General features: G+C 41.7%; 1 protein-coding gene across 1 annotated transcript in view; it reads left to right on the top strand.

Annotated features, from left to right (window-relative positions):
* Positions 1–27,149, top strand: part of PHIP (PHIP subunit of CUL4-Ring ligase complex) — a gene marked incomplete at its 5' end in the record, with an annotated part of 124,164 nt that overhangs the window by 54,204 nt on the left and 42,811 nt on the right. Inside the window, 6 exons of the mRNA XM_089681311.1 lie at positions 2,200–2,307; positions 6,329–6,453; positions 6,975–7,057; positions 17,492–17,603; positions 20,880–20,941; positions 26,224–26,379. Coding sequence (XP_089537437.1) covers positions 2,200–2,307; positions 6,329–6,453; positions 6,975–7,057; positions 17,492–17,603; positions 20,880–20,941; positions 26,224–26,379 — 646 coding nt within the window. The remainder of the gene's footprint in view (positions 1–2,199; positions 2,308–6,328; positions 6,454–6,974; positions 7,058–17,491; positions 17,604–20,879; positions 20,942–26,223; positions 26,380–27,149) is intronic.

Genomic DNA, 27,149 nt, shown 5'->3' with positions numbered 1-27,149 from the left:
AATGGAACTGGTTCTCTTGTATTTATTGATGATGTGACTGCTGACAAAAGCAGCAGGATGAATTCTGAAGTGTTTCGGGCAATATTATCTGCTCATATTCAGCCAAATGCTTCAGAACTCATTGGACGCCGCTTCACAGTGCAGATGGACAATGACCCAAAGCATACTGCAAAAGCAACCAAAGAGTTTTTTAAGGCAGAGAAGTGGAATGTTATGCAATGGCCAAGTCAATCACCTGACCTGAATCCGATTGAGCATGCATTTCACTTGCTGAAGACAAAACTGAAGGGAAAATGCCCCAAGAACAAGCAGGAACTGAAGACAGTTGCAGTAGAGGTCTGGCAGAGCATCACCAGGGATGAAACACAGCGTCTGGTGATGTCTATGCGTTCCACACTTCAGGCTGTAATTGACTGCAAAGGATTTGCAACCAAGTATTAAAAAGTGAAAGTTTGATTTATGATTATTATTCTGTCCCATTACTTTTGGTCCCTTAAAAAGTGGAAGGCACATATGCAAACTGTTGTAATTCCTACACCATTCACCTGATTTGGATGTAAATACCCTCAAATTAAAGCTCAGAGTCTGCAGTTAAAGCACATCTTTTTTGTTTAATTTCAAATCCATTGTGGTGGTGTATAGAGCCAAAAATGTTAGAATTGTGTCGATGTCCCAATATTTATGGACCTGACTGTACATAAGGGCCTTTAATTCTGAGGAGCAGGACAGATAAGTAGCACCAACCTTGCTTGATTCACAGCAGTTTGTGAGTGTTCCAAGATCAATGACTAGTAATTAACATGATCCAGGTCTGCTGGGTAACAGTGCTTTCCAGAGTGTCAAAATTCACAGTCCCTGCAGCTATTAGTGATCTTACCTTGTCATGCTCTCCTACAATGACTTGGACTCAGAGGTAGCAACCAGTAAGAGATCCAGGGGACCATGTAGATTGATTCTCCCGACATGTTGTTTCGGTGCGGACAACAGGGAACCGGTTTTAGGTGATCAGAACATAATTTGGTGACGTAGGCAAAGATATATTTAGTGCCCTCTTTTACAGGCTTTAAGAACAAACTATACATACGCATAGGCGACTTAAGGATGGTGATTACACTCCCATACCTGCAGCTACCATGTAAACATTTCAGTCGCTGCCAAATATCATGCTGTCCTGAAAAGATTTGACACTTCCACTGCGATCAGCGGAAAGGGCTGATGACGTTGGCGAAGTCATGTGATCAGCTGTGTCCAATCACAGCTGATCACACGTAAATAAAGAAATGCCGGTTATCGGCATTCCTCTCCTCAGGAGCTGTCACGCTGACAGCTCGTGAGGAGAGGAGAGCCGGTAATCGACATTCCTCAGAAGGGACATCTACACTGATGATCAGTGTAGCCCCATCAGTGCCGTCTGTCAGTGTCCATCAATGCCACATACCAGTGCCCATCTGAGCTGCCTTTCAGTGCCAGTCAGTGCTGCCAATAAGTGCCACCTATCAGTGCCAGTCAGTGCCATATATGAGTACTGCCTTTCAGTGCCCATCAGTGATGTCTGTCAATGCCCACCTACCAGTGCCTCATCAGTGCAGCCTATCAGTGCCCATCACTGCAGCCTCATTAGCGCACATCGTTGAAGGAGAAAAATTACTCATTTACAAAATTTTATAACGGAAATTAATTTAAAAAATTTTTTTCTAAATTTTCAGTGGTTTTTGATTTGTTTAGCAAAAACTAAAAAACCCAGTGGTGATTAAATACCACCAACAGAAAGCTCTATCTGTCTCAAAAAAATTATAAAAATTTCATATGAGTACAATGTTGCATGACTGCGCAATTGTCGTTCAAAGTGCGACAGCGCTGAAACTGAAAATTGGCCTGGGCAGGAAGGGGGTAAAAGTGCCCGGTAGGCAAATGGTTAATTAGGAATTTCTAAGGCAGTGTTTGGATCTGCTGCTGCCCTTGCAAAACTGTATTGGCATTCTGACAAGTATGTAGTCATTTTACATTTAAAAAAAAAAAAAAATTGTAAATAATGGTAATGAATCTTGAAGACCCTTTCTGACACTTTGTGGTAACAGCTGGTTTATGATTTTGAATTGTTTCCTTTATTGATTTATCTTACAATTTTTAATTGTGATACTACACATTTTATGGGGATACTTATTTTTTGTGTTCAATTTATACAAATCTGTTATCCAGGTATACTATTTTCGCCAAGGTCATGAGGCATATGTTGAAATGGCCAAAAAGAATAAAATATATCGGATAAATGCCAAGAAACAACCCTGGCATAAAATGGAGTTGAGGGTAAGTTTTTAAATTCACTCATTTGCACAGTTCATAGATACCTTTTCTTAGTAATACAAGACTCAGCAACTTTAGTCTTTACCATGGGTTAATTGTAAATAACTTTCAATGATTTGACACTGGCAAAAAGCTGCTGGGACATCCACTGTATAACCCCTCCTATTCCCAACTAGCCTCCCTTTTTTTCTAGTGTCTTTATATGATGGGGCACTCTTTTCTGAGTCAAGCTTACCTTCTTCTGTGGAAGTTTCTCTTTTGATGATTCTTCCATAAAGATCTCTGACTGTACCATGGCGACTGTGGCTCTTACTGGACTGACTCCACCGCTGTGCCTTGCTGGACCAGACCCCACAGGATTTAAGACACAAGGACGACCTGGTTTGTTGCTGTTGAATCCTGCCTGAGCGGTCACCTTGGCACGTAGTCATATACATTCAGGTCACTTACTGAGCTTTCACACATTGCATTCTTCCTCAGTTGGGTGCGTATTTGATGCGGCGGTATCTCTCGATCTCCCTCTTTTTCTCCATTAGAGGCCTTCCTTTATTTCTGTACAACAGCAGAGGTAATAGGTACCCCTCCAGGGGCCTTTTCTGCTGCACATGGCAGATCCCAAGGTATAGAAGGGGTCAGATGGCCTTGCTAACTCAGACTCAGGCCTTGGCTCCAAGGGAGGTAGTAGTCAATCTCCACAGGGGCTTAGCACCTATACCCTTCCTCCTGTTTGTCAGAAGAGGATTTTCTGCCACAATGTAGGAAACTCCTTAAATGGCTACCCTTTGAAGGTGAACATCTGTTTGGCCCGTCCTTAGATAAGTATATCAAGCGGATGCGATGCGATTTGAGCCATACAAAATGTGTGGCTCAAACCGCACTGCACAGACATTTTGCATGTAATTCACACAGGGAAGCGGTGCGATTCCTGTGCAAATTACATGTGGTGTTCCACACTGCATAGTGTGATCCGGGCCCATGGTTTGTGTATTTGGTGCATTAAAAATCCTTTTTTTCTTTTCCAAATAACCTATTTTTGGATGTGGTACCTCTTCACCATCACAGGTTATCAAAACAATGACTGGAAAACCTGGAACAGAGGGTACACCAGCCTTGCACATTACCTCTGTGACAGCTTTATAGTATGAACAGAATCAACATATACTCACAAATGACTCATTGATAAAGGCACATCAATGTCCACAATGCACTCAAGGTGACCTGGTCTCGTAAGCAAGTCCCAACTACAGGAAGACCATCCAAAATGCTGATGCATTTCGAGGGGGGGCCCTCTTCCTCAGAGCCAGAGTTGGACTGCTTTTGGGCTGTCCCATGGTAAAGACTAGAGACCCTGTGTCCTTTTTACTGTACTGCAGGAACAGGACTGCCAGTCAGAAATCCTATATTTTTTTCATACAATGCTTTACATTATGTTTTTAAAGGTTTAAAGCAGACTGTATCTGAGCACCACAAATAGCAAACATTTATTTTTAATATTGAAAGCAAACTCCGCCGTCTAGCCATGTCTCTATGCTTTGTGAAATCACTTCTAGCACTCTACTTGTATTTCTAGCTCCAGTCATTTTAGGTAAGAGCAGATGATTCATGAAGCATTTACTTCCTGGAATCCATCTGCCCTTAACTCAAGCATGCAGGCGGGAAGGTGTGCTTAGCTGAGAGAGCCCCTCCTCTAGATAAAAGAAAAAAAATGTCCAAGACTCCTGGAATGTATAACATCATGTTGGCCTAGGCCAGAAACCTGGATGCAACTGAAGAAATGTTTAAAAAAGTTTAAAACAAGTAAATATAATATACCTTCCTATCTATTTAATAATGCTAGCTATTTTAAAATAGTTCATGTTGACTGAGATTATTTCATTCCATTTTATGGTAACAGAATTGAAGATATCCACTAGCATGGCAGCATGGTGGAGAGCAGCATTTTTTTTTTTTTAAATATGGCACCTGCCTTTTTTTTTCTTCTATTGAGTGCAGGTTCACATATATGCGGTTTGGATGCGGTTTAAACCATGTCGGATCCGCATTACATGTGACATAACATTGCTTCCCCTAGTACCTGTGCACATATTTCCAATGCACTGGCAGTGCGGATTGAAAGAGTCATGTCCAATTTCTGAGCAGTGCAGTCCCGTACAGGTGCGGATTACAGGCTACTGACTGCTATGGGAACAGAATTGTGAACAGAATTGATCTGTTATACTGTGGCAGGATGGGTTGAATCTCTCAACAGATCTCTCCCACAATAACCCATCCTAATAAAGCGCATGTAGCAATTGTCAGGAGCCCTTATTTTCTGTTGCGATTACCTTTTGGAAGCATTTAAACATGTGTCCTGTTTGAGTCTGATGGTTATGGTGCTGGGAGATTTATGCGATATCTAGGGGAGTACCTGACTCACTTAATCTTTGAGGGTCTCCAAGTCTTCAAACCTACTCTTGATGTAGTCATCAGGGGTATCATGGGGGAATCAGAATGTACATTTGCTTCTGAATAAGAAGTCCTTAGGTTAGCATAGTCTCATTCTTTTCCTATTTCTACTTCTAGAGTAGATTTATCCAGGCAATTTAAAATATTAACAGCAATTAAAACAAAGAAACATATTATACTTACCTGCTCCTTGCAGTGGTTTTGCACAGAGCAGCCCCAGTCCTCCTCTACTCTGGTCCACCGCTGGCACTCCTGGTCCCTCCCTCCTAGCCCCTCCCTCATGCCAAGTGCCTCCAAAGAAAGCAGCTTGCTATGGGATACCCAAGCAGGTGCGCTGCTGAGCCGCTGCTCTGAGACCAGGCTGAGTTCCCAGCACAGTTAAAAAAAACTGACCACGTCATGCTCTCATGCATAGCGTGGTCAGTTTTTAATAGAAATGCAGGGGGACTGGCAGGATCACCAGGTATTTTACACAAAGGAAGCAATACAAAGAGAACAGGATACTTTTTCATACAAGTACATGGTAGAGAAAGCACACATCAGGAATATGCAATGTTGGGTTGACATATTCTTTAAGGCTTGTCCCAGAGGTGTCTAGCATTACTGGTGAGTGTGCCTTGCTTCATTCTCAGCGACATTAGGGTTGTAATCCGTCCTACCAATTCATGATTGGTTTCTATCCTTCTCCGTTTCTCAGCTGAAATGGCCTATACCAAACCACTAAAGTGGCAACACCCTCAAAAAAGTGGTTGTGGAACATAGAATGGTTGAGATAGGCAAATGCTGTTAAGCTGTGAGGACAGGGAATCTCTATAAAAGATGTGACAGAAAATGACCAACTGGTCTGTCCCTTTTAAACACTGCCAAAGCTTGTATATCACCCCATTAAAGGAATAAAAAAAACGTCTTGATGCCACACTGTGCTTTAAAACCCCACAACACAGGGAATATAAGGGGCTGTGACAAGTCCCCAAATAGTCACCAGTTCATGCTGCAAGGCCTAGTGGCCTCAAACTTCACCCATCATGGCGGGCACTTTTTGCAGGGCCTTCAGTGACTCGACTACCCTCCAGGAGGGTACACTGAATGTCGGAGGTCACTGCCCACAAGATCTAGTGTGGCAGACATTACTGGCCATCTCTACTGTTTTATGTGGGATATGTGTGCAGTTGCTCTTGTCCTGCTGGCCGTGATGACCTTTCCGGATAGGGCCTGACTCGAGTCTTGGATCTTATGAACAGGCCTGGAAATGTAGGAAAGTCCCAAAAAAAGAGATCTTCAGAGAGACTCGGGAAAGCATCCATCAACACTACAAGAAAATGAAAGCTTAGCTGAGCTTGCAGGAGATTATGCCTGTTTGGGAATTCCTAGCCAGTATCTATTTGCCTGAAAGTGTCAGCATAACCCATGTAGTAATAACTATTAACTCCTGTGTGTCCCGTGAGGTATGATTAAGAAAAATACTTCCTGATTCCATATGCATTCTCTATGTATTAGAGAATGCATATGCGTGCATTTTTTGCTGTCCAAAAACGTTATAAATTTCTACTCTTAAATTAATTACTTTCTGTTCTCAAAGGAACAAGAACTTATGAAGATAGTTGGGATTAAATATGAAGTGGGTTTACCAACCCTTTGTTGTCTTAAGCTTGCTTTTCTTGACCCTGATACTGGCAAACTGACTGGAGGAGCATTCACAATGAAGTGAGTAAAGGAGTTCGTTTATTGGTTTGTATTTTTTGGGTTGGTAGGGGAAAATTCGGTTTTATTTTTATTTGGGTTTTACAGTGAAATGAGCATAGTGGGAGGATACCTGTTTGTCTGCATGCATTTGTGATCGGATTTCACTTGTATTTGTTTATATGGACAGTTTGAAACACTGAAGAAAATGGTGGACAGAAAGTTCTTCTTAAATTTATTTGGTGACATTGAATAAGTTTCTTACAAGGTTACTGAACAATGGATTTCATTTGTTAAAGGGTCTGCAAGAAGAACAGTTGGTGTTGCCCATAGTAATCAGATTTCTGCTTTTCATGGTAATGCACAATATTAAAATAGAGGGATAAGCCCCTGGTTGCTATGGCAAACATTGCACATTCATTCATGTACTTTTACTCAGGAAACTAATAGAAGTGAGGTTATCTGCTATTGAGTTTCTTAATGTAGTGAATATTCAGATTTGGTATGTATACAAAAGCTTATGAGCACATACTGTTTTCTCACAGGTATCACGACATGCCAGATGTAATAGACTTTTTAGTACTTCGACAGCAATTTGATGAAGCAAGACGTAGGCATTGGAGCATTGGTATGTACAAAAAGCTACTCTAGAAAAATTGTGAGAGAAAATATAATGGATATGGAAGTGCATCAATTAGTGAATTAATTGTGGGAGGATGTTATAGCCCCCCTAACGTAAGTGGTGAGGAAAATGGTCAACTCCTTTCAAAGAATGAAATGGCTCAAAAACAGGGCAATGTTATTGGTGGAGGCATGCATTGTCCAGATGTTGATCAGGCCAATAGAGCAGCACACTTAATAAAAGGGTGTCTGACACAAAACTGTTCTGAATTAAGTTCAAGAGCAGATGGTTGAAGCTCCAAAAAGAAAGAGAGAAATGCTCTGTTTGATCTATTAATCTCAAATAAAACTGAGATCGTTATAGACTTTCAAATAAGTTACAACAGAGCGGCACATTGGTATAATAAGCACTGTAATTAAAAAAAAAAAAAAAAAATACGAACTACAATAAGCTGCACTCCTTACACTGTGATTCTCAATGGGGCAAGTTGTTCTCAACCAGGAGGACAGGACAAATGGTGCTTTAAGAACATATTAAACTGCTTTTGTCAGTGTTTTCCAGTAGGTAAGAAATGTTAAAGAACAAAATTAACACATGCGGCTAATTTAACGTTTAAAAAAAAAAAAGCAAAGTAATAAAAATGGCCTTCAGAAAATACAGGGCATTCAAAAAAGAGTCCAAAAAACACATTGCCACAGTTGGTAAAACAAACACCTTCAAATACATCAAATGTAAAAAGTTGAAGACAGACCATGTAGGTCCCTTAAAAGATGAACATGAGAAGTTGGTCTCAAATGTCAGGTAGATGGCAGATGTATTAAAGTGGAGTTCCAGCCTAGAACTAAGCGTAAAGTGAAGGTAAACCTCTTCTGGGGTCTTCTGCCGGTGTTTTAGCTCCTTCTCTTTGCCCCCAGAGCAAGCTGGGGGCACAGCTGCGGGCTCGATTCTGTACCTGGCTGTTTGCATCTGTTGACACACACAGGATGGCTCAGCCCACCTGCCTCTCCAACTTGTCCGGTCAGAACTTTTTGCACCCATGCAGAAAATGCAAAGCATTCTTTGAATGCCAGCCAACCTCCTGTGCTCAGAATGCATCAGGCCAGCTGCTCAGCATGGGACCTGGAAGCAAATGGAGATTGCTAGAGTAAGGGTGTGATTCAGTGATTTCCAGCTTCCAGGGTCATCGGCCATGTATGGTATTTGCATAGTTGCATTGGTTCAAGCTGGACCTATGTAACTATGTATAAAATTTTCATACATGGAATTCCTCTTCAAATATTTTTTCTTTGGTTTCTACAAAGGAAAATTACTGGATTGCTAGTTAGAACATTAATGCGAATGCCAATGTACTGAATGTACCTCTGTGGGAGACAAAAATTAGGGTCCAAACACTAGAAAAACTTACGAGCGTAAATAGCGGGGACTAGCTAACACCTAGGAGTCCTTAGGGAACTTAGCTATTTTATTGTCAAGCCTGTAGTAATGTTTTAAGACCCCTTTCTTTCTGGAATAGTACTGGTTGATTGGCGTAAAACAAAAGTGGTACCAATATTAAAAAAAAGGGTCAAAATGTTTACTGGGAAGCTACTGACCAGACAGCCTTACATCAATAGTATGCAAAGTATTTGAGAGAGTGGATTTATGAAAGGGTGCTCTTTTAAGGACAACCTGTTGTTCTGTGAGGAAGTGACTAGGAATTTAGAGGAAGGCCAGTGCATGCAGTATATATGGATTTAGGGAAAACATTTGATAGTTTTGATTGGCGTTGAAGAAATTGTATGTACATAGGAAACAGGTTACATAAACAGGTCCAGAGAGTTGTAATAAATACTCATTTTCCAAATGGTTTTAGACTGTGAGCAGTGTGTCCCACAGTTTTGTTTGAACCTATGCCTGGTTTAAATGTTTTAATGATATTGAGGTTGGAATGAAGAGCTCAATTTAAGTGTTTGTTGAGGATACCAAACTATTCAGAGAAAGAAATAGGCTATAAAGGATAAAGCACTGTTAAAGAAAGACCTTTATAAAATATGGGGGCCTAGGCAGCGAAATGGCAGATAAGATTCAAAATTGAAAAATATGAAGTTATGCACTTTTGCTAAAAAAAAACACATACAACATACACTATAATATTGCCTAAAGTATTGGGATGCCTGTCTTTACACGCACATGAACATTAATGACATCCCAGTCTTAGTCCATAGGGTTCAATATTGAGTTGGCCCACCCTTTGCAGCTATAACCGCTTCAACTTTTCTGGGAAGGCTGTCCATAACGTTTAGGAGTGTGTCTGGGAATGTTTCACCATTTTCCAGAAGCACATCTGTGAGCTCAGGCACTGATGTCGGACAAGAAGACCTGGCTCGTAGTCTCCATTCTAATTCGTCCCAAAGGTGTTCTGTTGGGTCAAGGTCAGGACTCTGTGCAAACAAGTCAAGTTCCTCCACCGCAAAGTCGCTCATCCATGTCTTTATGGACCTTGCTTTGTGCACTGGCGAGCAGTCATTTTGGAACAGGAAGGGGCCATCCCCAAACTGTTCCCCAAGTTGGGAGCATGAAATTGTCCAAAATGTCTTGGGACGCTGACTCCTTAAGAGTTCCCTTCAGTGGAACGATGGGGCAAGCCCAACCCCTGAAAAATAAATCCCCCCTCCACCAAACTTTACACTTGGCACAATGGAGTCAGGCAAGTACTGTTCTCCTGGCAACCGCCAAACCCAGACACGTCCATTAGATTTCCAGACAGAGCAGCGTGATTCGTCACTCCAGAGAACACGTCTCCACTGCTCTAGAGTCCAGTGGTGGTGTTCTTTACACCACTGCATCTGACGATTTGCATTGCACTTGGTTATGTAAGGCTTGAATGAAGCTGCTTGGCTATGGAAAACTATTCCATGAAGCTCTCTACGCACTGTTCTATTCTGAAGGCCACATGAACTTTGGAGGTCTTTAGCTATTTATTCTGCAGACAGTCCGTGGCTTCTGCGCACTGTGATTTGCAGCATGCGCTGACCCCGCTCTGTCATTTTACGTGGCCTACCACTTCATGACTGAGTTGCTTTTGTTCACAGTTGCTTCCACTTTGTTATAATACCACTAACAGTTGACCGTGGAATATTAAGTAGCAAGGAAACTTCATGGATGAAGTTATTGTAAGGGTGGCAATCTTATCATGGTAACACTCTTGAATTCACTGAGCAGAAAGCGACCCATTAAACACTCCCCCGGAAGAAGTCGTATGACAAAACGCGTTAGGGTGTGGCTATCCGGTGACTTCCCCAAGCACGCCGACTCTTGGCTCCGGACCACGTGATTGCAACAGCGCCATCTTGGTTGCAGGCAGGCTGGTGAGACGCTGGATAGAGAGCTCTGTGCTCTTGTGTAACAAATGCTGTTTTATTATTATATTCATTGTGAGTGCGGTTTTAAGGGGGGAATTGATTGGAATAAATTTGAAAACATTATTTGCACTATGGCGAATGTCTTTTTTATCTACATGGTTACTGTGGAGTATTACGGATATCCATAAGCTGGAACTCAGTGGTGGAGTGCTGGTTATATACAGATATGCTGGTTTTTCACCAGTATCTGGTGAGTGTGTATTTTGATGGGGTGTTTAAAGCACTGGATGTCACATTGGTGAAGGAAGATATCATAACTTCATTTATTGAGGATCATATTGGAATATATATGGACTTTTGTGAATGGACTTTATAAGGGTTTATTTATTTAAGTAATGGTGTAATATTTGTGCACATGCACGGTGGTGGATTGATTTAATTAATGTTATTTATCTATTCATTTAATTATTGAGGTGTAGGGGTTACGCTATTATTTGTGGTTTTTATTTATTTTTTTTATTTATCACAAAGTATGGATATTAATTTAGTGGATATATAATAGCAGCACCTATCTGAACTCAAATATCAACATTTAAATATCAATATTTATATACATACGCGCAATTATTTAATCTGGATTTAAAGGTTGAATTATAAGCATTAAACACAAATGTTTGTAGAAGCAGTCTGCGTGCTTGATTTTATACACCTGTGGCCATGGAGTGAATTGGAACACCTGAATCCAGTGATTTGGAGCGGTGTCTCAGTACTTCTGGCAATATAGTCTGTTTTGCAAGGGATCCTCTGGATGATTCTATAATAGAGAAGAATTTAGGGGTCCTTGTAGATTAGACTTGGCAATAGAACCAATGCAAAGCTGCAACTAACAAAGCTAGTAGAATAAACCTATGCATTAAGGCTATTGTCATGCTGATCTGTTTTTGCTACGTTTGGGGTGCATTTTTTACAGGACATGTAACTCAAAAATCACACCAAAAACGCAACGTGGGTGTGTTTTTTGATGCGTTTTTGACACGTTTATTTCAATGGGGGAAGTACGTTTTTTTTTTTGTTTTTTTTTTAATGCACCAAACCTGCACCAGAAATGCCACTAGTAGGATTTTAAAAATTGCACTGCACCCGCAACGGATCAGTGTGAAGAGTTCCAAAGGAATACATGGTCATGCGCTTTTTTCCACAAAAGCGGAAGAAAAACGTATCAGTATAAAATCAGCCTAAAAGGGGCATAAATTCAAGAGCTAAATCAACAATTCTACCCTTTTATAAAACTGGTTTGGCCTCACCTTGAATGTGCAGATCAGTTTTGTGCACAAATCCACAGGAAGCATGTTCCTGAAGTAGAAGGAATTCAGCAAAGGTGAACAATATTGTGAACAGGGTTGGACGAACTCACCTTTTGAGGAGCAATTACAAGGATTAGTTCTTCAGTATGCAGAAGAAGAATTTGAGGGGATATGATCACAATGTACAAAATATATCACAGGTATTTTATAGTATCTCCAATAGTGTTTGTCTCCTTAGGTCAGGAAGGGTGCCTATCAATCTACATATAGAATTCTCACTTGCAGAGATCAGAATTACCTATATCGATACTAGAGTGGCTGATGTACTTATGCAGGACATGGGAGGCCAGTAAATCAACAGCCTTGACAGTGTCTTCACAGATAAAAATATAGCAGTGCTTCTGGAGCAGCCCAAATACTATGAATATCTCAAAAGTACAAATTTTATTACTTGTGCAGAACATCATCAAGGGGCAGATATGTTGCCACCCACATCTTGCCTATACCTCCACAGGGAAAGTTTAGCAGTGCTTATCGAGCAGTCCAGTCACAGGATATCTGTTTGGCAATAAGCTGTATGGTGCCCATGAGGGGAGAGTGTATAGTAAACACTGGTTAACACTTGATCTAATAGCATCTATTTCCTAGGGTTAGAAGGGATAAAATCAACCTGCATACAAGATCTAGTGCAGGGATTAGGCTCTCATATGCCAGTTATATTTTCATGTTTCAAGCTCACACATGCCAAGCACAGATTATGGTGAACATACTTGATTACTCGTGCAGAGCTTCAGAAAGGGCAAATATTTCTCCATCTAGAGCCTTACCCATACCACCACTGGGAAAGTTTGGAAGTGCTTATCAAGTAGTCCAGTCCTAAAATACCTCAGTGCAGACAGCCAAATTGTCAAAACAGACCCCTTCAATGCCCAATGCACTCAAAATCATCTTTACGCTGGCCCCCCTACACCCTAACACGTTTTCTTTCCTGTCAGGACTTCATGGTTAGGATCTAGCCCTTCAGCGTCACTTCCAAATAAATTACAAATTAAACTGTGCTGAATGGGAACGGGGTCTTCCACACTACTACAAAAAATATTATACTTAAAATTATCAATCAAAAATGGATTGAGTGAGGGAACAGTGAGGGTCGCTCAGGGCTGTATCCCACATTAAATAGTATTTCAAACAAAACTTCCATTTTTACAAATGTGAGATGTTGGTAGAAGTTAGATTTTTCAGGATTACAGCTTTTTTAAGGTTTTTATTACTGTGTCTCCATTAGGGAGATTCACTCTCTATATTTGTGCTGTTTACCATTTTAAGTGAAAGAAAATTCTAAGTTTCCCAAGTAGTCTGTCCATGACAGCACAGGAAAAAGGCTCCACCTCCAGAGGCAGAAAACACAACAGGAAGGACTTTAAAAGGGCAGTCCCAGGCCACCAATATTTGTGTTTCCTCCACCAGAGTGAAACTTTTTCTGTGAACACTCTCACCTGGGGTGACTGTGGAGATGGGGATATGGAGGAAGGGGAAGCTGAGGATGGATTATCCCTTAGCTCTTCGGTACCTTGTTGTGATGGAGCCACCATCCTAAGCCCTCTTCTCCACTCAGCAGTCCATGGGGGTTCTGGATGGCTGTTTGCTCGGCTCCCCTGGAGGGGATAGTCTCTTTGGCAGTTCCCCTCTTCTGACCCGAGGCAAACTCGTATAATTTCTGATAAGGGCAGAGCTAATCACTGAAAGTAAGCTTCTGTTCGGCCACTTTAAGTGTCGGGTCCCTCAGGGAGTGAGGATTCCGAGAACCTGAGAATATTTTGAAATGGGGCATTTTCATGCTCTTATCGGGTCTATGTGTGAGTGGTTGCTCCCTTTTTTGAGATTCATGCCCTTCTTTCTCTGTATTTTGTAGGATGATTTCGGAGCACACAGAGATGGTGCAGGCAGGCACCAGTGGCCACCAGCATGGCTCCGATAACGGAAAATACGGCTTTTACCTTTTCTTTGGAAAGGGTCAATTTTTTTTTTCTTTTCCTTAGTTTTCTTTTTCATCATGTGGAAATTTTAGGATGTTGTAGCTTCTTTTGGCTTCCCAGGTTTTGCACCCAGATTATGAATTTGAGCTTTTTGGGAATCAGGAAAGTGCATAAGTTTGGGGTTCTCATAGTGCAGCACCTCCAGTTTTCATGCCTCTCGCAGCACCTTGTCCCTATCTTGAAAGTTAAGCAGGTGGAAGACAAATGTGCGCTGAGAAGTTCCCTGTTGGCCTCTAGGTGGCGGAATTCTGTGAGCGCGCTCCACTTCAAAGAAAGTAGAAAATACTGCCTAAGGAAGGCGACTGGATCCTGGCCTTCTGCCCCCTCTGGTAAACCAACCACCTGAAGATTATTCCAGCAATTTTGGTTCTTGATATTCTACGCTTGGGATTCCAGGGATCTTACCTGGACTTTAAGGGTATGTAAAGAGGCATTATATTCTCGATTAAAATTCTCCGAGTTGCCAATTTGCTTGTCAGCCTTCGTGAGTCCGTCACAGTATTTGTCCATGTCCTGTCTGATCAACCGGATTTATCGGTTTGTAAGAGATTTATTTTAGCAGTGAGCATGGTCTGGCAGCCTGAAATGGCCTTCATGAGCGCAGTAAACTTATCTGTCTGCAACGCCTCCGAGTCTGCCACCTCAGTCTGAGTTGCCAAGCTGGGGCAGCCTGGCACCTCTCTTCTCCACGGATGGGGATGGTTTAGAGCAGGGGTGTCAAACTCCATTTCATCACGGGCCATATCAGCATTATTGTTGCCCTCAAAGGGCTAGGCCGGTTGTATATGTAAGACTAGATGTCCAGAGCACCCCACCCCCCATTACATCAGCTGTCAATAATCCCACACCCTCCCTAACATCACCGTGCACCCCCTATGAGGGCAGAGCTTGAAAGCAGAAAGTGCAGAGTCTGGAGGAGGACCACCGGAGGACTGGAGTCTGCTGAATGCTGAGACCAGGGGAGGGGGAGCTGCAGCTGCACTGAGAGGTGCAGGATTTGGCAGAGGACTTCTATTCTCCTCTCTGTTGCCGACTGCTGAGACAAGATGAGGGTGATGACAAGGGGGTACCTGCAGGAGAGGTGCAATGGCCACATGAAATGGCCTGGAGGGCCGGATTCGACCCATGGGCCTTGTTTGTGACACCTGTGGTTTAGAGGCAGAAACAGGCTTGTGCGCAGTATCAGAGCGGCCTCTTGTCATGCCTGGAGACCACTGGACAATGTAGAGTAGAACCCGGATAGGTAGATCCCTCTAGAAACAGATAAAAGAAGCAGACTAGTGCAGAGCTCCAGTCACCCACGTTTGCTCAAGTTGCCATCTTGACCACACCCCCCAAGTTTGGCACACAGTAACTTTATATCTGTACATGAGTGCATTTTTAGGGGTGAATAGCTTAATTTCCCTTTCTTTTCTTTTATAGACACATACTCTTCCCAAAGATAAGGACAGGGTAGGGACAAAGAAAGTGTCCAAATCTGGACTAAGCAGCTTTGTGTAGTACTTGTATTGATAAATTGGTGCGCAGAGAGTCAGTGGCAGCCTGTCAAGTTCTCTCATCTGGGGTTAAGGAGAAAGTTTCAGCCACCTTCCAAGCTTCTAGATCCATGCATTCAGGCCTAAGGCCCTCTAGCCAACCAGAAGTATTGGAAATCATGGGATATCATGTGGACAATTTTAATAAAAGCCTGCCACTTTTCCTCCACCTTTTATCTCCAGCAAACTTTAGCATTTAAATATTTAAAAAAGACTGCGCTAAGGTCATACAATCAACTAAATGCCAGTGTACAAATTAAAGTGATAACAATGAACAAAATTCAAATAAAATATTGGTATTTGATAGGTGGTCATGAGGTGACGGTGAGTTAACATCCATATGGGGGGCACCATGTGAGCTCAGTGAAGCACTTGTCACTTCAGTATGGAGGTTCACCGTTAAGGATACAGCACCATTGCACTTAAATGCACATGTTGGGACTGAATACCAATATTTAATTTGAATTTTGTTCATTGTGATCACTTTTAATTTGTACACTAGCATTTAGTTTATTGTATGACCTTAACGCTGTCTATTTGAAATATTTACGACTTTGAGTATAAGAGCTCAGGACTGCTGATATATATATATATATATATATATATATATATATATATATATATATATATATATATATATATATATATATATATATTATACAGGATTCATATAGTGCCAACAGTTTGCTCAGTGCTTTACAATATAAATATACTGTATATATATATATGTGTGTGTGTGTATTTTTTATACATATGATTTTTTTCCTAAGCACTTTCTTTCAAAACTTTAGCATGTGGCACAGTCTGACCAAATCAGAAGGGCTTCCCACAACAACTGGTTGCCCACAAAGTTGAAAAGGGGGAAGTCAGCCAGTATAGAGATTGAAGATATGTTGGCCCTTAAATGGAAGCACAAGTGGGTTGTGTATGTCATTTCCTTAATTCATCAAAACACCTCAGTGGGAACCCAAGGAAGGCATGGTCCAGTCCAAAAACCTGATTGCATACATGACTATAGTCAGTGTAGATTATAATGACCAAGTGATTTCCCGCCACCACTAGATCTATCCATTGGTACAAAAAGTGTCCATATAAATTTTCCAATTGGCCATGTACAGCTCTTACGTCATCTCTCATTAATCCACATAGTGGCCTGGCTCCTTCCTAAAGTGTCAAGAGGAGTTTGTAAAAGCTTTTTCTACAAATTTTCTGTTAGGTGGTTTCTTACCTAAGATATCCTCCAACTTTCATTGTTCTCAGGATATCTTGTAGCCCTCCATCTGCCTCATCCTTTTAATGTAAGAGCTTATGTATTAAAATATTTAGAGCTAACAGAACATTAGGAAGACAGATGCCCTGTGTCCTACACTTCGGTAGTAAAGGAGAAAGTCAAGCTTCCAGAAATACTATTGCTTGGTTAACCAGGCTACCGTTAAGTCTTGTAAAGCCTTAGACATAATTTGTCATTTTTCTCCTATGGCACATTCCACCAGAGCCTTATGTGACTCTTGGGCAGAGCACGCAGGAGCTACACTAAAGCAGATATGTTGAACAGCAATATGTTCGAGCTACTTTACCTTTTTCAGACACTATCCTCTAGCTCTTCTCTCTGCTCAGTATCAGTCTTTTGCAAAAGGTGGTGGTCCTTCCTAATCTGGTAAGTAGTTGCTTATCTTCTGTTCTGTCCTGGACAGACGACTTGGGAAAACCAGTTATACTTGCCGGCAATTTTGTTTCCGAGAATCGTCCAGGACAGTAGGGATTCCCTCCCCAACACTGTTTCTGTATTTGTATGAAATGTTTATCTTGTAGTGTCCTTATGGAGTTCTCAGAAAAGGCTTTGGGAGAGCCCTTTTAAAAGTCCTGACTGTTGTTTCCTACCTTAGGAGGTGGAGTCACTCTCCTGTGCTGGATGACTCCTGGAAGTGGAAATTTTGGGGCGTCACTAGAACAGAATTAGAGGGGAAATCTTCCAAATGGGACACTAGTTCTGGTTACCCAGGTGATGACTTGGGGAGGGATTTCCACTACTTTCTTGTTTTGGCTATGGGACAGAAAGTGAAAGAAAATCTTCTCCCCAATGAGACAGAGATGGCAGAAAAAAGACAGGGGCTATACATACCCCCCCCCCCCTCCTCAATCCAAGATGAAAAAAAAGTTTTGCTTTTTAGTTCTGTGTTAATGAAATACAAGAAAATAATTATATATATATCTTCATTTGCAGGAGACAGATTTCGGTCAGTGATTGATGATGCCTGGTGGTTTGGCACAATAGAAAGTCAGGAGCCACTGCAGTCAGCGTATTCAGACAGTTTATTCCAATGCTACAATGTTTGGTAAGCAATGTTACATATTACCAATCTAATTACCAACATTTTTGCTTAAATATTCATTGGATTTTGGCATTTAATTTCTTGTAATGTACACAAAATAGTAAAGTCCATTAGATGAGTGGATAGATCAGTTGGTTTTAAGCTTTAATCTTAAGCTGGGTATGCACACAATTTTTTTTTCATTCAACCAGTAGGTTGAAAGAAAAAAAAAAAACATTAATCCCCACATCCACACAAGGGATGGAAATACAGGGATCTCTCCCACTAGGCTATTCTAATTTGACGACAGTGATTCCCCTCCCCCCCCCCGTTAGAATACACAGATCTGTAATGTGGACATTGACTGATTAATCTACCAATCGTCTGTTGAAAAATTTCTGCACGATCATCACTGCTGGCTATTGCTGGCAGTGCTGATCAGTGTGTTGTGACAGTGGTAAGTTTCCCCGCTGTCAGAATACAATAGCTCAGCGGGAGTGATTCCCCAATCCACGTTGAGTGTGTGGATGGGGGAATAGTTGTGTTTTTTTTTGTTTTTTGTTTTTTTTTTTTTTTTTTTTTTAATCCTCTGGTTGAACAAAGAAAAAATAAATAATCGTTTATGAGCTGCCTAACACTCTGACTTTATCCACAGTACTTTGAAGTACAGTTGTGTTCAAAATAATAGCGGTCCAACATCACTAACCAGATAAATCACTGTTTTTGGTATAAGTTACTTATCTACATGGCAAATAATTTACTAGTAGATGTAGAGTAATCGAAAACCATCAGACCCTACAGTCATGACATGCATGCTGCCTTGAATCATTAATTGAAAGGGGCGTGTTCTAAATAATAGTGTGGAGTTAAATTAGTGAGGTCATGCAGTCTGTGAAAAAAACAGGTGTCAAACAGGTGGCTCTTATTTAACCGCCATATAAGGAAATGATGGGCGGGAGGTGGCTTTCTCGTTCTGGGAGGACGTCATATGACATCCTCTCACTCTAACTGCGCATGCGTACCCCCGGGGATGTGCGGCGATCAGTGGTGCGCTGTGTCAGATCACCAATCACAGTAAAGAGCCGATGACACAGGCTGTATCATGTGATCAGCTGTGTCCAAACACATCTGATTGTATGTAAACAAGGAAATGCCGGTTTTTGGCAGTCCTCTCCTCATGCTAGCTGCGTGTGAGGAGAGGAGAGCTGGTAAGTGGCGTTCCTCAGAGGGGACATCTACACTGATCATCAGGGCACTGATGATTAGTGTAGCCCTATCAGTGCTCATCAATGCCACATAGTGCCCATCAGTGCACATCAATGCCACATATCGGAGCCTACCAGTGCACATCAGTGCCCATCAGAGCTGCCTTTCAGTGACGCCTATCAGTTCCAATCAGTGCTATATATGAGTGCTGCTTTCAGTGCCCATCAGTGATACCTGTCAATGCCCATCACTGCCGCCTCATTAGCGCACATCAGTGAAGGAGAAAAATTACTTATTTACAAAATTTTGTAACAAACTAAGACCTTTTTTTTTTTTTTTTTTTCCCCTAAACTTTTGGTCTTTTTTTAGTTTGTTTAGCAAAAAATAAAAAACCCAGTGGTGATTAAATACTACCAAAAGAAATTTTTATACAGTGTTGCATGACCGCGCAAATGTCATTCAAAATGCAACAGCGCTGAACGCTGAAAATTGGCCTGGGCAGGAAAGGGGTAAAAGTTCCCAGTAGGCAAGTGGTTAAGGACGAAGGCAGCAAATGTTATACTTGCTGGGTATAGTGCATTTCTTTCTGAAAAGTTTAGTAAAATGGGTCATTCCAGACATTGTTCAGAAAACAGCGTACTTGATTAAAAAGTTGATTGGGGAGGGGAAAACATATAAAGAAGTACAGAAACTGATAGGCTGTTCAGCTAAAATTATCTAAAGTGCTATAAAAGGGCACACCAAAACCAAGAAGAGGTGAAAGAAAACTGAAAACTACTTTTCAAATGGATCGAAGAATAGCCAAAATGGCAAAGACTGAGCCAATGATCAGCCCCGGGAAGATCAAAGAAGGTCTAAAGTTACCTGTGAGTACTCTAACTAACAATTAGAAGACGCCTATGTGAAGCCAAGCTCTCAGCAAGGGGCCTCCGCAAAGTCCCATTGTTGGAGAAATGACAGGTGCTGAAGAGGTTACAATTTGCCAAAGGACACATTGACTGGCCTAAAGAGAAATGGCGCAACATTTTGTGGGCTGATGAAAGCAAGATTGTTCTTTTTGGGTCTAGGGGCCTCAGACAGTTTGTCAGACAACTTCCAGACACTGAATTCAAGCCACAGTAAAAAGTGAAGACCGTGAAGCATGATGGTGCAAAAATCATGACATGAGGATGTTTGTCATACTATGGTGTTGGGCCTATTTATCACATACTAGGGATCGTAGATCAGTTTGAATACATCAGAATACTTGAAGAGGTCATGTTGCCTTATGCCGAAGAGGAAATGCCCTTGAAATGGGTGTTTCAACAAGACAACAACCCCAAACACACCAGTAAGGGAACAGCATCTCGGTTCCAGACCAACGTTCTGGAGTGGCCAGCCAAATCCCAGACCTTAATCCAATAGAAAACTTGTTGGGTGACATAAATGCTGTTTCTGAGGTAAAACCAAGAAAAGCAGAGTAATTGTGGAATGTAGTACAATCGTCCTGGGCTGGAATACCTGTTCACAGGTGCCAGAAGTTGTCGACTCCATGCAAAACAGATCTGAAGCAGTTTTCAGAAACTATGGTTATACAACTAAATATTAGCTCAGTGATTCACAAGAAAGCTAAATCCTCAAGCATTTTTCAGTTTGCACAGTAAATGTTTGAGTTTGTAAAGAAAAATGCATACGCTGCTATTTTTTGAACAGCCCAATATTCCCTTTTCTTCACTTTCTGTTAAGTAATAAATTCGAAGCATTTATAAGGATTTTGAGCTTTACTCACTTTTTTAAAGACTATTATTTTTAACACAACTGTATGTTTCTCCATATTGGTATAACAATATTGTACATCGGCCTTACATGCAAAAATCCAGATGAATATACCTGGGTAATCTGTTCGTATACTTTGGACAAGCAGTTAATTTTTTCCTTTGAAAGGCATGTATGATTGAACAACTTCTGCTCCAAATTTCATGTTATTTAAGCTCACAGCCCTTTTTTGGCCCTGTACATTTTGAATACACTAACTGGCTGCAATATCAAAATATGTGTAGTCTGGTTTATAGATACAAGTTGTCTTCATTTCACACAGTTAACTGTATTTTTCAGTTGGGACAATGGTGATGCAGAGAAGATGAGCCCTTGGGATATGGAACTCATACCCAACAATGGTTTGTATTTATTCGAATTAACATTTCTGTAAAAAATATGCTGTTTAATTTTAGTGCACACAGATAGTAAATAGATACCACACATGTCAAGCCTTAAAAATGTGGGTGTCTCTGAAACTGGCAGGAGGAGTGGGCCACGGTGTGTGCGGATTGGTTGGGGAGTGTGGGGGAGTCTTTTCACACAGCATGTTTCCTCAAATCTCCCATCCCTGCACAAATCCTTTCCATTGTAATCCCCTTCCTCGTGCAAATCCACATCCTTGCAAGTCTTCCTCAGTCCTGTCTTCTGACACACATCCTCCCTCCCATTCCTCATTCTAGCACAAAGGACACATTGACTGCCCCCCCATACCCATCCCAGCACAAACAGCCCCCCCCCCAATCACCCATCTTCCACAAGTCCCACCCCTTCCAATCTTACAAGCAGGAACTACAGGAGTAGTGAGGCGTTGCGGGCTCTGTGCTCTACCCCTCCTGTCATAACAGCACTACAGACTTAACAGGATTGCTCTTACATCAGGCAGTACATGGCTTCAGTACCTGCCCCCTATATACTCCAAAGACTGCTCATCTCCCAGAAATGTGGGTAGGTAACGGGTAATTAAGCCTCCTAGATCCTGCCTTGGTCGGCTGCCCGGTGCTGCATGTCCAGGGTGGTGGGATTTGTCGAACCCTGCCTCATAAGTCAACAGTTTAGAGTTGACCATAAATGGGCCTAGAATCATTGCTTTCACTCCAGTGTTTGTAGCAATATGTAACATGCATGTGGGGGGCTGTACTCAATTGGGGGAAGGGACGTTTAACTGCTTGGGTGTACGTTTGCATTTTTATACAGTTTTGTTTTGTTTTTTTCCCTCAACCAATATCTCCCTATATGATAGCATGTTTACTGTGTCAGGTTCTTTTTGAATGAGTAATCCAGATCCCTCTTGTGTCTTCCCTGCACTCAGTGAAGCTAAAAAAGCACAGAAACCAGAAGTGACTAATTCCTAGTTGCTTTTGGGTTTTTATTAGCTAGGGAAGATCAGCAAATGGACATTTGCTGGTCTCCTTTCCCTCTACTATCTGCTTGTCAGACTTGCACACTACCAGCTGCTATGCTAAACCCCCTGCTGCCACCAACATATGACGTACAGTAGTGGGCAGCACAGTGGCTAAGTGGTTAGCACGTCCACCTGGCAGTACTAGCGTCGCCGGTTCGAATCCCAACCATGGCACCACCTGCCTGGAGTTTGCATGTTCTCCCTGTGCCTGCGTGGGTTTCCTCCGGGTACTCTGGTTTCCTCCCACATTCCAAAGACATGCTGGTAGGTTAATTGGCTCCTGTCTAAATTGTCCCTAGTATGTGTATGTATGAATGTAAGTTAGGGACCTTAGATTGTACACCCCTTGAGGGTTAGGGACTGATGTGAATGTACAATATATATGTAAAGCGCTGCGTAAATTGACAGTGCTATACAAGTACCTGAAATAAATAGTGTCAAACAAGGGTTAAAAAAAACCATACCCGACCTTTATAGTTGCCTTTTAATGTGAAGTTTTTCTAATTCAGAAATCACAATAAAGACTTTAGAGTCTGGTTCACATTAGTAGGCTGCCAATATTCTGTTGCAATAGAAAAATAGCTAAGAATTCAATGAATTTTCAGAGTTAAATTCTTCCCATGCTTTATAGATATGAAGCTGATTAATGGCTAGTTTTAAAGGAGTTTTACTGCTTATTCAGAGTATATAATAACTCTAGTATGCAAAAGAGCCAACTTTATTAAGCTGCACTCTATACTACATGATACTATGATACTTAGTGGGATGAAATTCTTGTAACGAAGGCCTTGTTCACAGGGACGTTTTGATCCGTGCCCCTTGCAGACCCATGTTTAGTAACACAGACCGTCTCTTTTATGTCTGTTTCAACACAGTGGATGAATGGACACAGGCTCTGTGTAACAATATGTCATATGTGTGGGTGCTGTTGCATTTGACTCTGTACATCTGTGTGGCTGTCACAGTGGGAGCAACGGCTGTGTTCATGCCCAACGACCTTTATCTTTGCACTTTTGTTAGAGACAGATGCTGTGATGTTACTTGGCATGAGGGAGTGCATGGATCGATTCCTGGGCTATGATATTGTACAGCGCTTCTATTTAAACCTACAGTATCTCACGGAACTGAGTACACCCCTCACATTTTTGTAAATATTTTATTCTATCTTTTCATGTGACAACACTGAAGAAATGACACTTTGCTACAATGTAAAGTAGTGAGTGTACAGCTTGTATAACAGTGTAAATTTGCTGTCCCCTTAAAATAACTCAACACACAGCCATTAATGTCTAAACCGCTGGCAACAAAAGTGAGTACACCCCCAAGTGAAAATGTCCACACTGGGCCCAATTAGCCATTTTCCCTCTCTGGTGTCATGTGACTCGTTAGTGTTACAAGGTCCCAGGTGTGAACGGGGAGCAGTTGTGTTAAATTTAGTGTTATCGCTCTCACTCTTTCATACTGGTCGCTGGAAGTTCAACATGGTACCTCAAGGCAAAGAACTCTTTGAGGATCTGAAAAAATTAATTGTTGCTTTACATAAATTGCAGCACGGTGGCCAAGACCATACAGCGATTTAACAGGACATCTTCCACTCAGAACAGGCCTCGCAATGGTCGACCAAAGAAGTTGAGTGCACGTGTGACACAGTAATCTCAATATGGTGCGCTGGTTATTCCCAAACATAGGTGTTCATCCACAGACCTCCACAAAAAAAGAAAAAAAAACTTGTGTAGTCTCACTCTCTTGGACCAGCATCCACCTTCTATACATGACCTAAGCTAACGTATATTAGATTAGGTTATACAGGCTAAATCTGTTTGGGGTAGGTCATTGTCACACACCTACAGGCTAAGATCTTCCAGGGTACATTCCACCAATGTTTAGGGAAATGAAACAAAAGAACACATAGCATAAAATACTTGGGTTCATTTTTAAAAAAGTATTAGAACTTACAAAGAATGCATTCGACAAGTGCACAAATACACCACTCAGTGTGATGCTTCTCTGTTCACGGTAGTCATCAGGGTCAGCACTGTATTCACAAGAGGCTGAAGAGATGCATGGTCTGAGCAGTACTTCCAGGTTGGGTGCCATGAGTCTCAGCCCTACGCAGTGCACCACGTGGATGTCAGCAGGGATTTGAAGACTAACGGAGCACATAAAATATATTCACAAACACCCATCGTGCCCACACTAGCTGTGGCTGTCGCCAAGGAATCCAGCAAACACCTGCAATATATCCTAATACGTTAACTTAAATATCAGTAATTGTAAATGAAGACGTTAAAAATCAAATTCAAAAGCTCATTAGGAGCCTGTTATATCTAATTACTCTCCTGTTTATATCCCTTCTAGTGTGTATTTCCTTCCAATATCTGTCCTTTTTCCACTCCACAAATTGCATCCTGCCCCTCATTCCCAGTCACTATTGTGGCACAAAGTAAAATGTTTGGAGTTCCTCCTAGGGTGATCAACTACACTATATTGCCAAAAGTATTGGAACACCCTTCCAAATCATTGGATTCGAGAGTCACCTCCATGGCCACAGGTGTATAAAATAAAGCACTTAGGCATGCGGACTGCTTCTACAAACATTTGTGAAAGAACGGGTCGCTATCAGGAGCTCAATGAATTCAAGCATGGTACCATGATAGGTTGCCACCTGTGCAAGAAATCCATCCGTGAAATTTACGTGCTACTAAATATTCCATGGTCAACTGTCAGTGGTATTATAACAAAGTGGAAGCAACTGGGAACAACAGCAACTCAGCCACGAAGCGGTAGGTCATGTAAAATGACAGAGCGGAGTCGGCGCACAGTGAACAGAAGTTGCCAACTGTCTGCACAGTCAATAGCTAAAGACCTCCAAATTTTGTGTGGCCTTCAGATTAGCACTACAGCAGTGCGTAGAGAGCTTCATGGAATGGGTTTTCATGGCCAAGCAACTTCATCCAAGCCTTACATCACCAAGTGCAATGCAAAGCATCAGATGCAGTGGTGTAAAGCAAGCTGTCACTGGACTTTAGAGCAGTTGAGACATGTTCTCTAGAGTAACGAATCATGCTTCTCTGTCTGGCAATCCGATGGACATGTCTGGGTTTGGTAGTTGCCAGGAGAACGGTACTTGCCTGACTGCACTGTGCCAAATGTAAAGTTTGGTGGAGGGAGGATTATGCTGTGGGGTTGTTTTTCAGGGGTTGGGCTTGGCCCCTTGGTTCCAGTGAAGTCATCAGCATACCAAGACATTTTTGACAATTTCATGCTCCCAACGTTGTGGGATGAGTTTGGGAATGACCCCTTCCTGTTCCAACATGACTGCGAACCAGTGCACAATGCAAGGTCCATAAAGACATGGATGAGTGTGCTTGGGGTGGGGGAACTTGACTGGCTTGCACAGAGCCCTAACTTCAACCTGATAGAACACCTTTGAGATGAAATAGAGCAGAGACTGCGAGCCAGGCCTTCTCGTCCGATATCCGTACCTGACCTCACAAATGTGCTCTTGGAAGAATGGTCAAACATTCCCATAGACACACTTTTAAATCTTGTAGACAGCCTTCCCAGAAGAGTTGAAGCTGTTATAGCTGCAAAGGGTGGGCCAACTCAATATTGAGCCCCACAGACTAAGACTGGGATGTCATTAAAGTTCATGTGCATGTAAAGGTTGGCCTCCCAATACCTTTGGCAGTATAGTGTATATTCTTAACCAGTTTATTCAACAATGTTGAGGTTGTCTTAGATCTGTTAGACAGAACCGACTCTATTCTCCATCTTTCTTCAACATACCCCAATATTTTGGAACCATTTTTTTTTTTAGGTTTGTTTATAAAAAACAAAAAAAAAGGTGGATGTGGAACACTGACCTGAAACCTGGCAGACACTCTGTCCCACCCCTCCTGGTACTTCTGTAGGGAGGTATGCTGTAGTATAAAGGGGTTAGCCTTACAATTCTTTTGTTTGCCCATGTCCATATAACTTGCAGGTTTAGAACTTTCCTTGTATCGCCAAAAAAAAAAAGAAATTTTACGGTACAAAACCTTTTTTCTCCAAAGTAAAAAAATCCTGAGTGTTGAATGTGAGAGTGATATGTAAACCCTGAAGTATGTACAGATGAACAAAGCCATTTTAGAGCTTTTTTGGTTAAAGCTTCAACCGTTTTTGTGGCCGTTTAGTACTACAATATGTGATTTAACTGAATGCACAGTTTTAACCATTTTCCCGTTTTATAACTGTTAGCTGTGTTTCCCGAAGAGTTGGGCACCAGTGTACCATTGACAGAAATTGAGGTGCGGTCGTTGCTCTACAGGACCCTGGATGGAGAGTGGGGGTGTAGAAGCAGAGATGAAGAATGCGAGAGAATCATTGGTGGCATCAACCAGCTGATGACTTTAGGTATAAAGTTTTGTAATATGTGTATGACCCGATCATGAGAACTAGACATGTTTAAAATGTCAGTTATACCTACTCATTAACTGCTAGTTGTTTCAGTGACTCATGTTTATTGGAAGAATTTTAGTTCAGTGATTAGTAGGAGATTTTTTTATCCATTAGGACAAAAGTGCACCACTTGCCTGTAGTGTTTAATTTTTAGCACAGAATGTACATTCCAATCCGGTTTGTCAGGTTTTTATTGCTGTCTGTGTCCCTTGGGGATATTTGGGTTAGAGAATCATAAAGCAAATGAAGATCTGTCAAATGGGACAGCCAGCAGCAGAAATACTTGTGTTAGTACAGAGGGTTAAGATTAGCACCTCTGTGGAGTTTATATTGCTATCTCTGCTTTCTGGTCCCAGCACCTACCCCCCCCCCCCCCCAACTCTAACGAATTCTCCTAGTAGAGTCACAGCTATAAAAACCTAGACAAAGAGCCAGCATGTTAGATTTGAGCAGTGTCACCGCTTAGCCAAGAACCCACCCCTTATAAGGGCTACATGAGTTCAGTGCTATGTTTTTTTTATTTCTTTATCAGGCATAAAGCTCTCTCCTGTAGATTTCCAGAGGGAAATGCATTGTGAGATGGTTTAATTGCAGAATCTTTTCACAAACAGCCAACAAAAATACATAATCTACATAAGATCCACATGCTAGTGTGATTCCTGGATGTTTTGATGCATGTGGCTGCTCTGTATGAACCATACATTTCTTCCAATGTGGTTTCTTTG

Source organism: Staurois parvus, unplaced genomic scaffold (genome assembly GCF_062004578.1).
Source record: "Staurois parvus isolate SC_StPar_1 unplaced genomic scaffold, SC_StPar_1.0 ptg000264l, whole genome shotgun sequence".
NCBI lineage: Eukaryota > Metazoa > Chordata > Amphibia > Anura > Ranidae > Staurois > Staurois parvus.
Note: the sequence above shows the minus strand (reverse complement) of the source record. Positions and strands in the feature narration are given on the sequence as shown.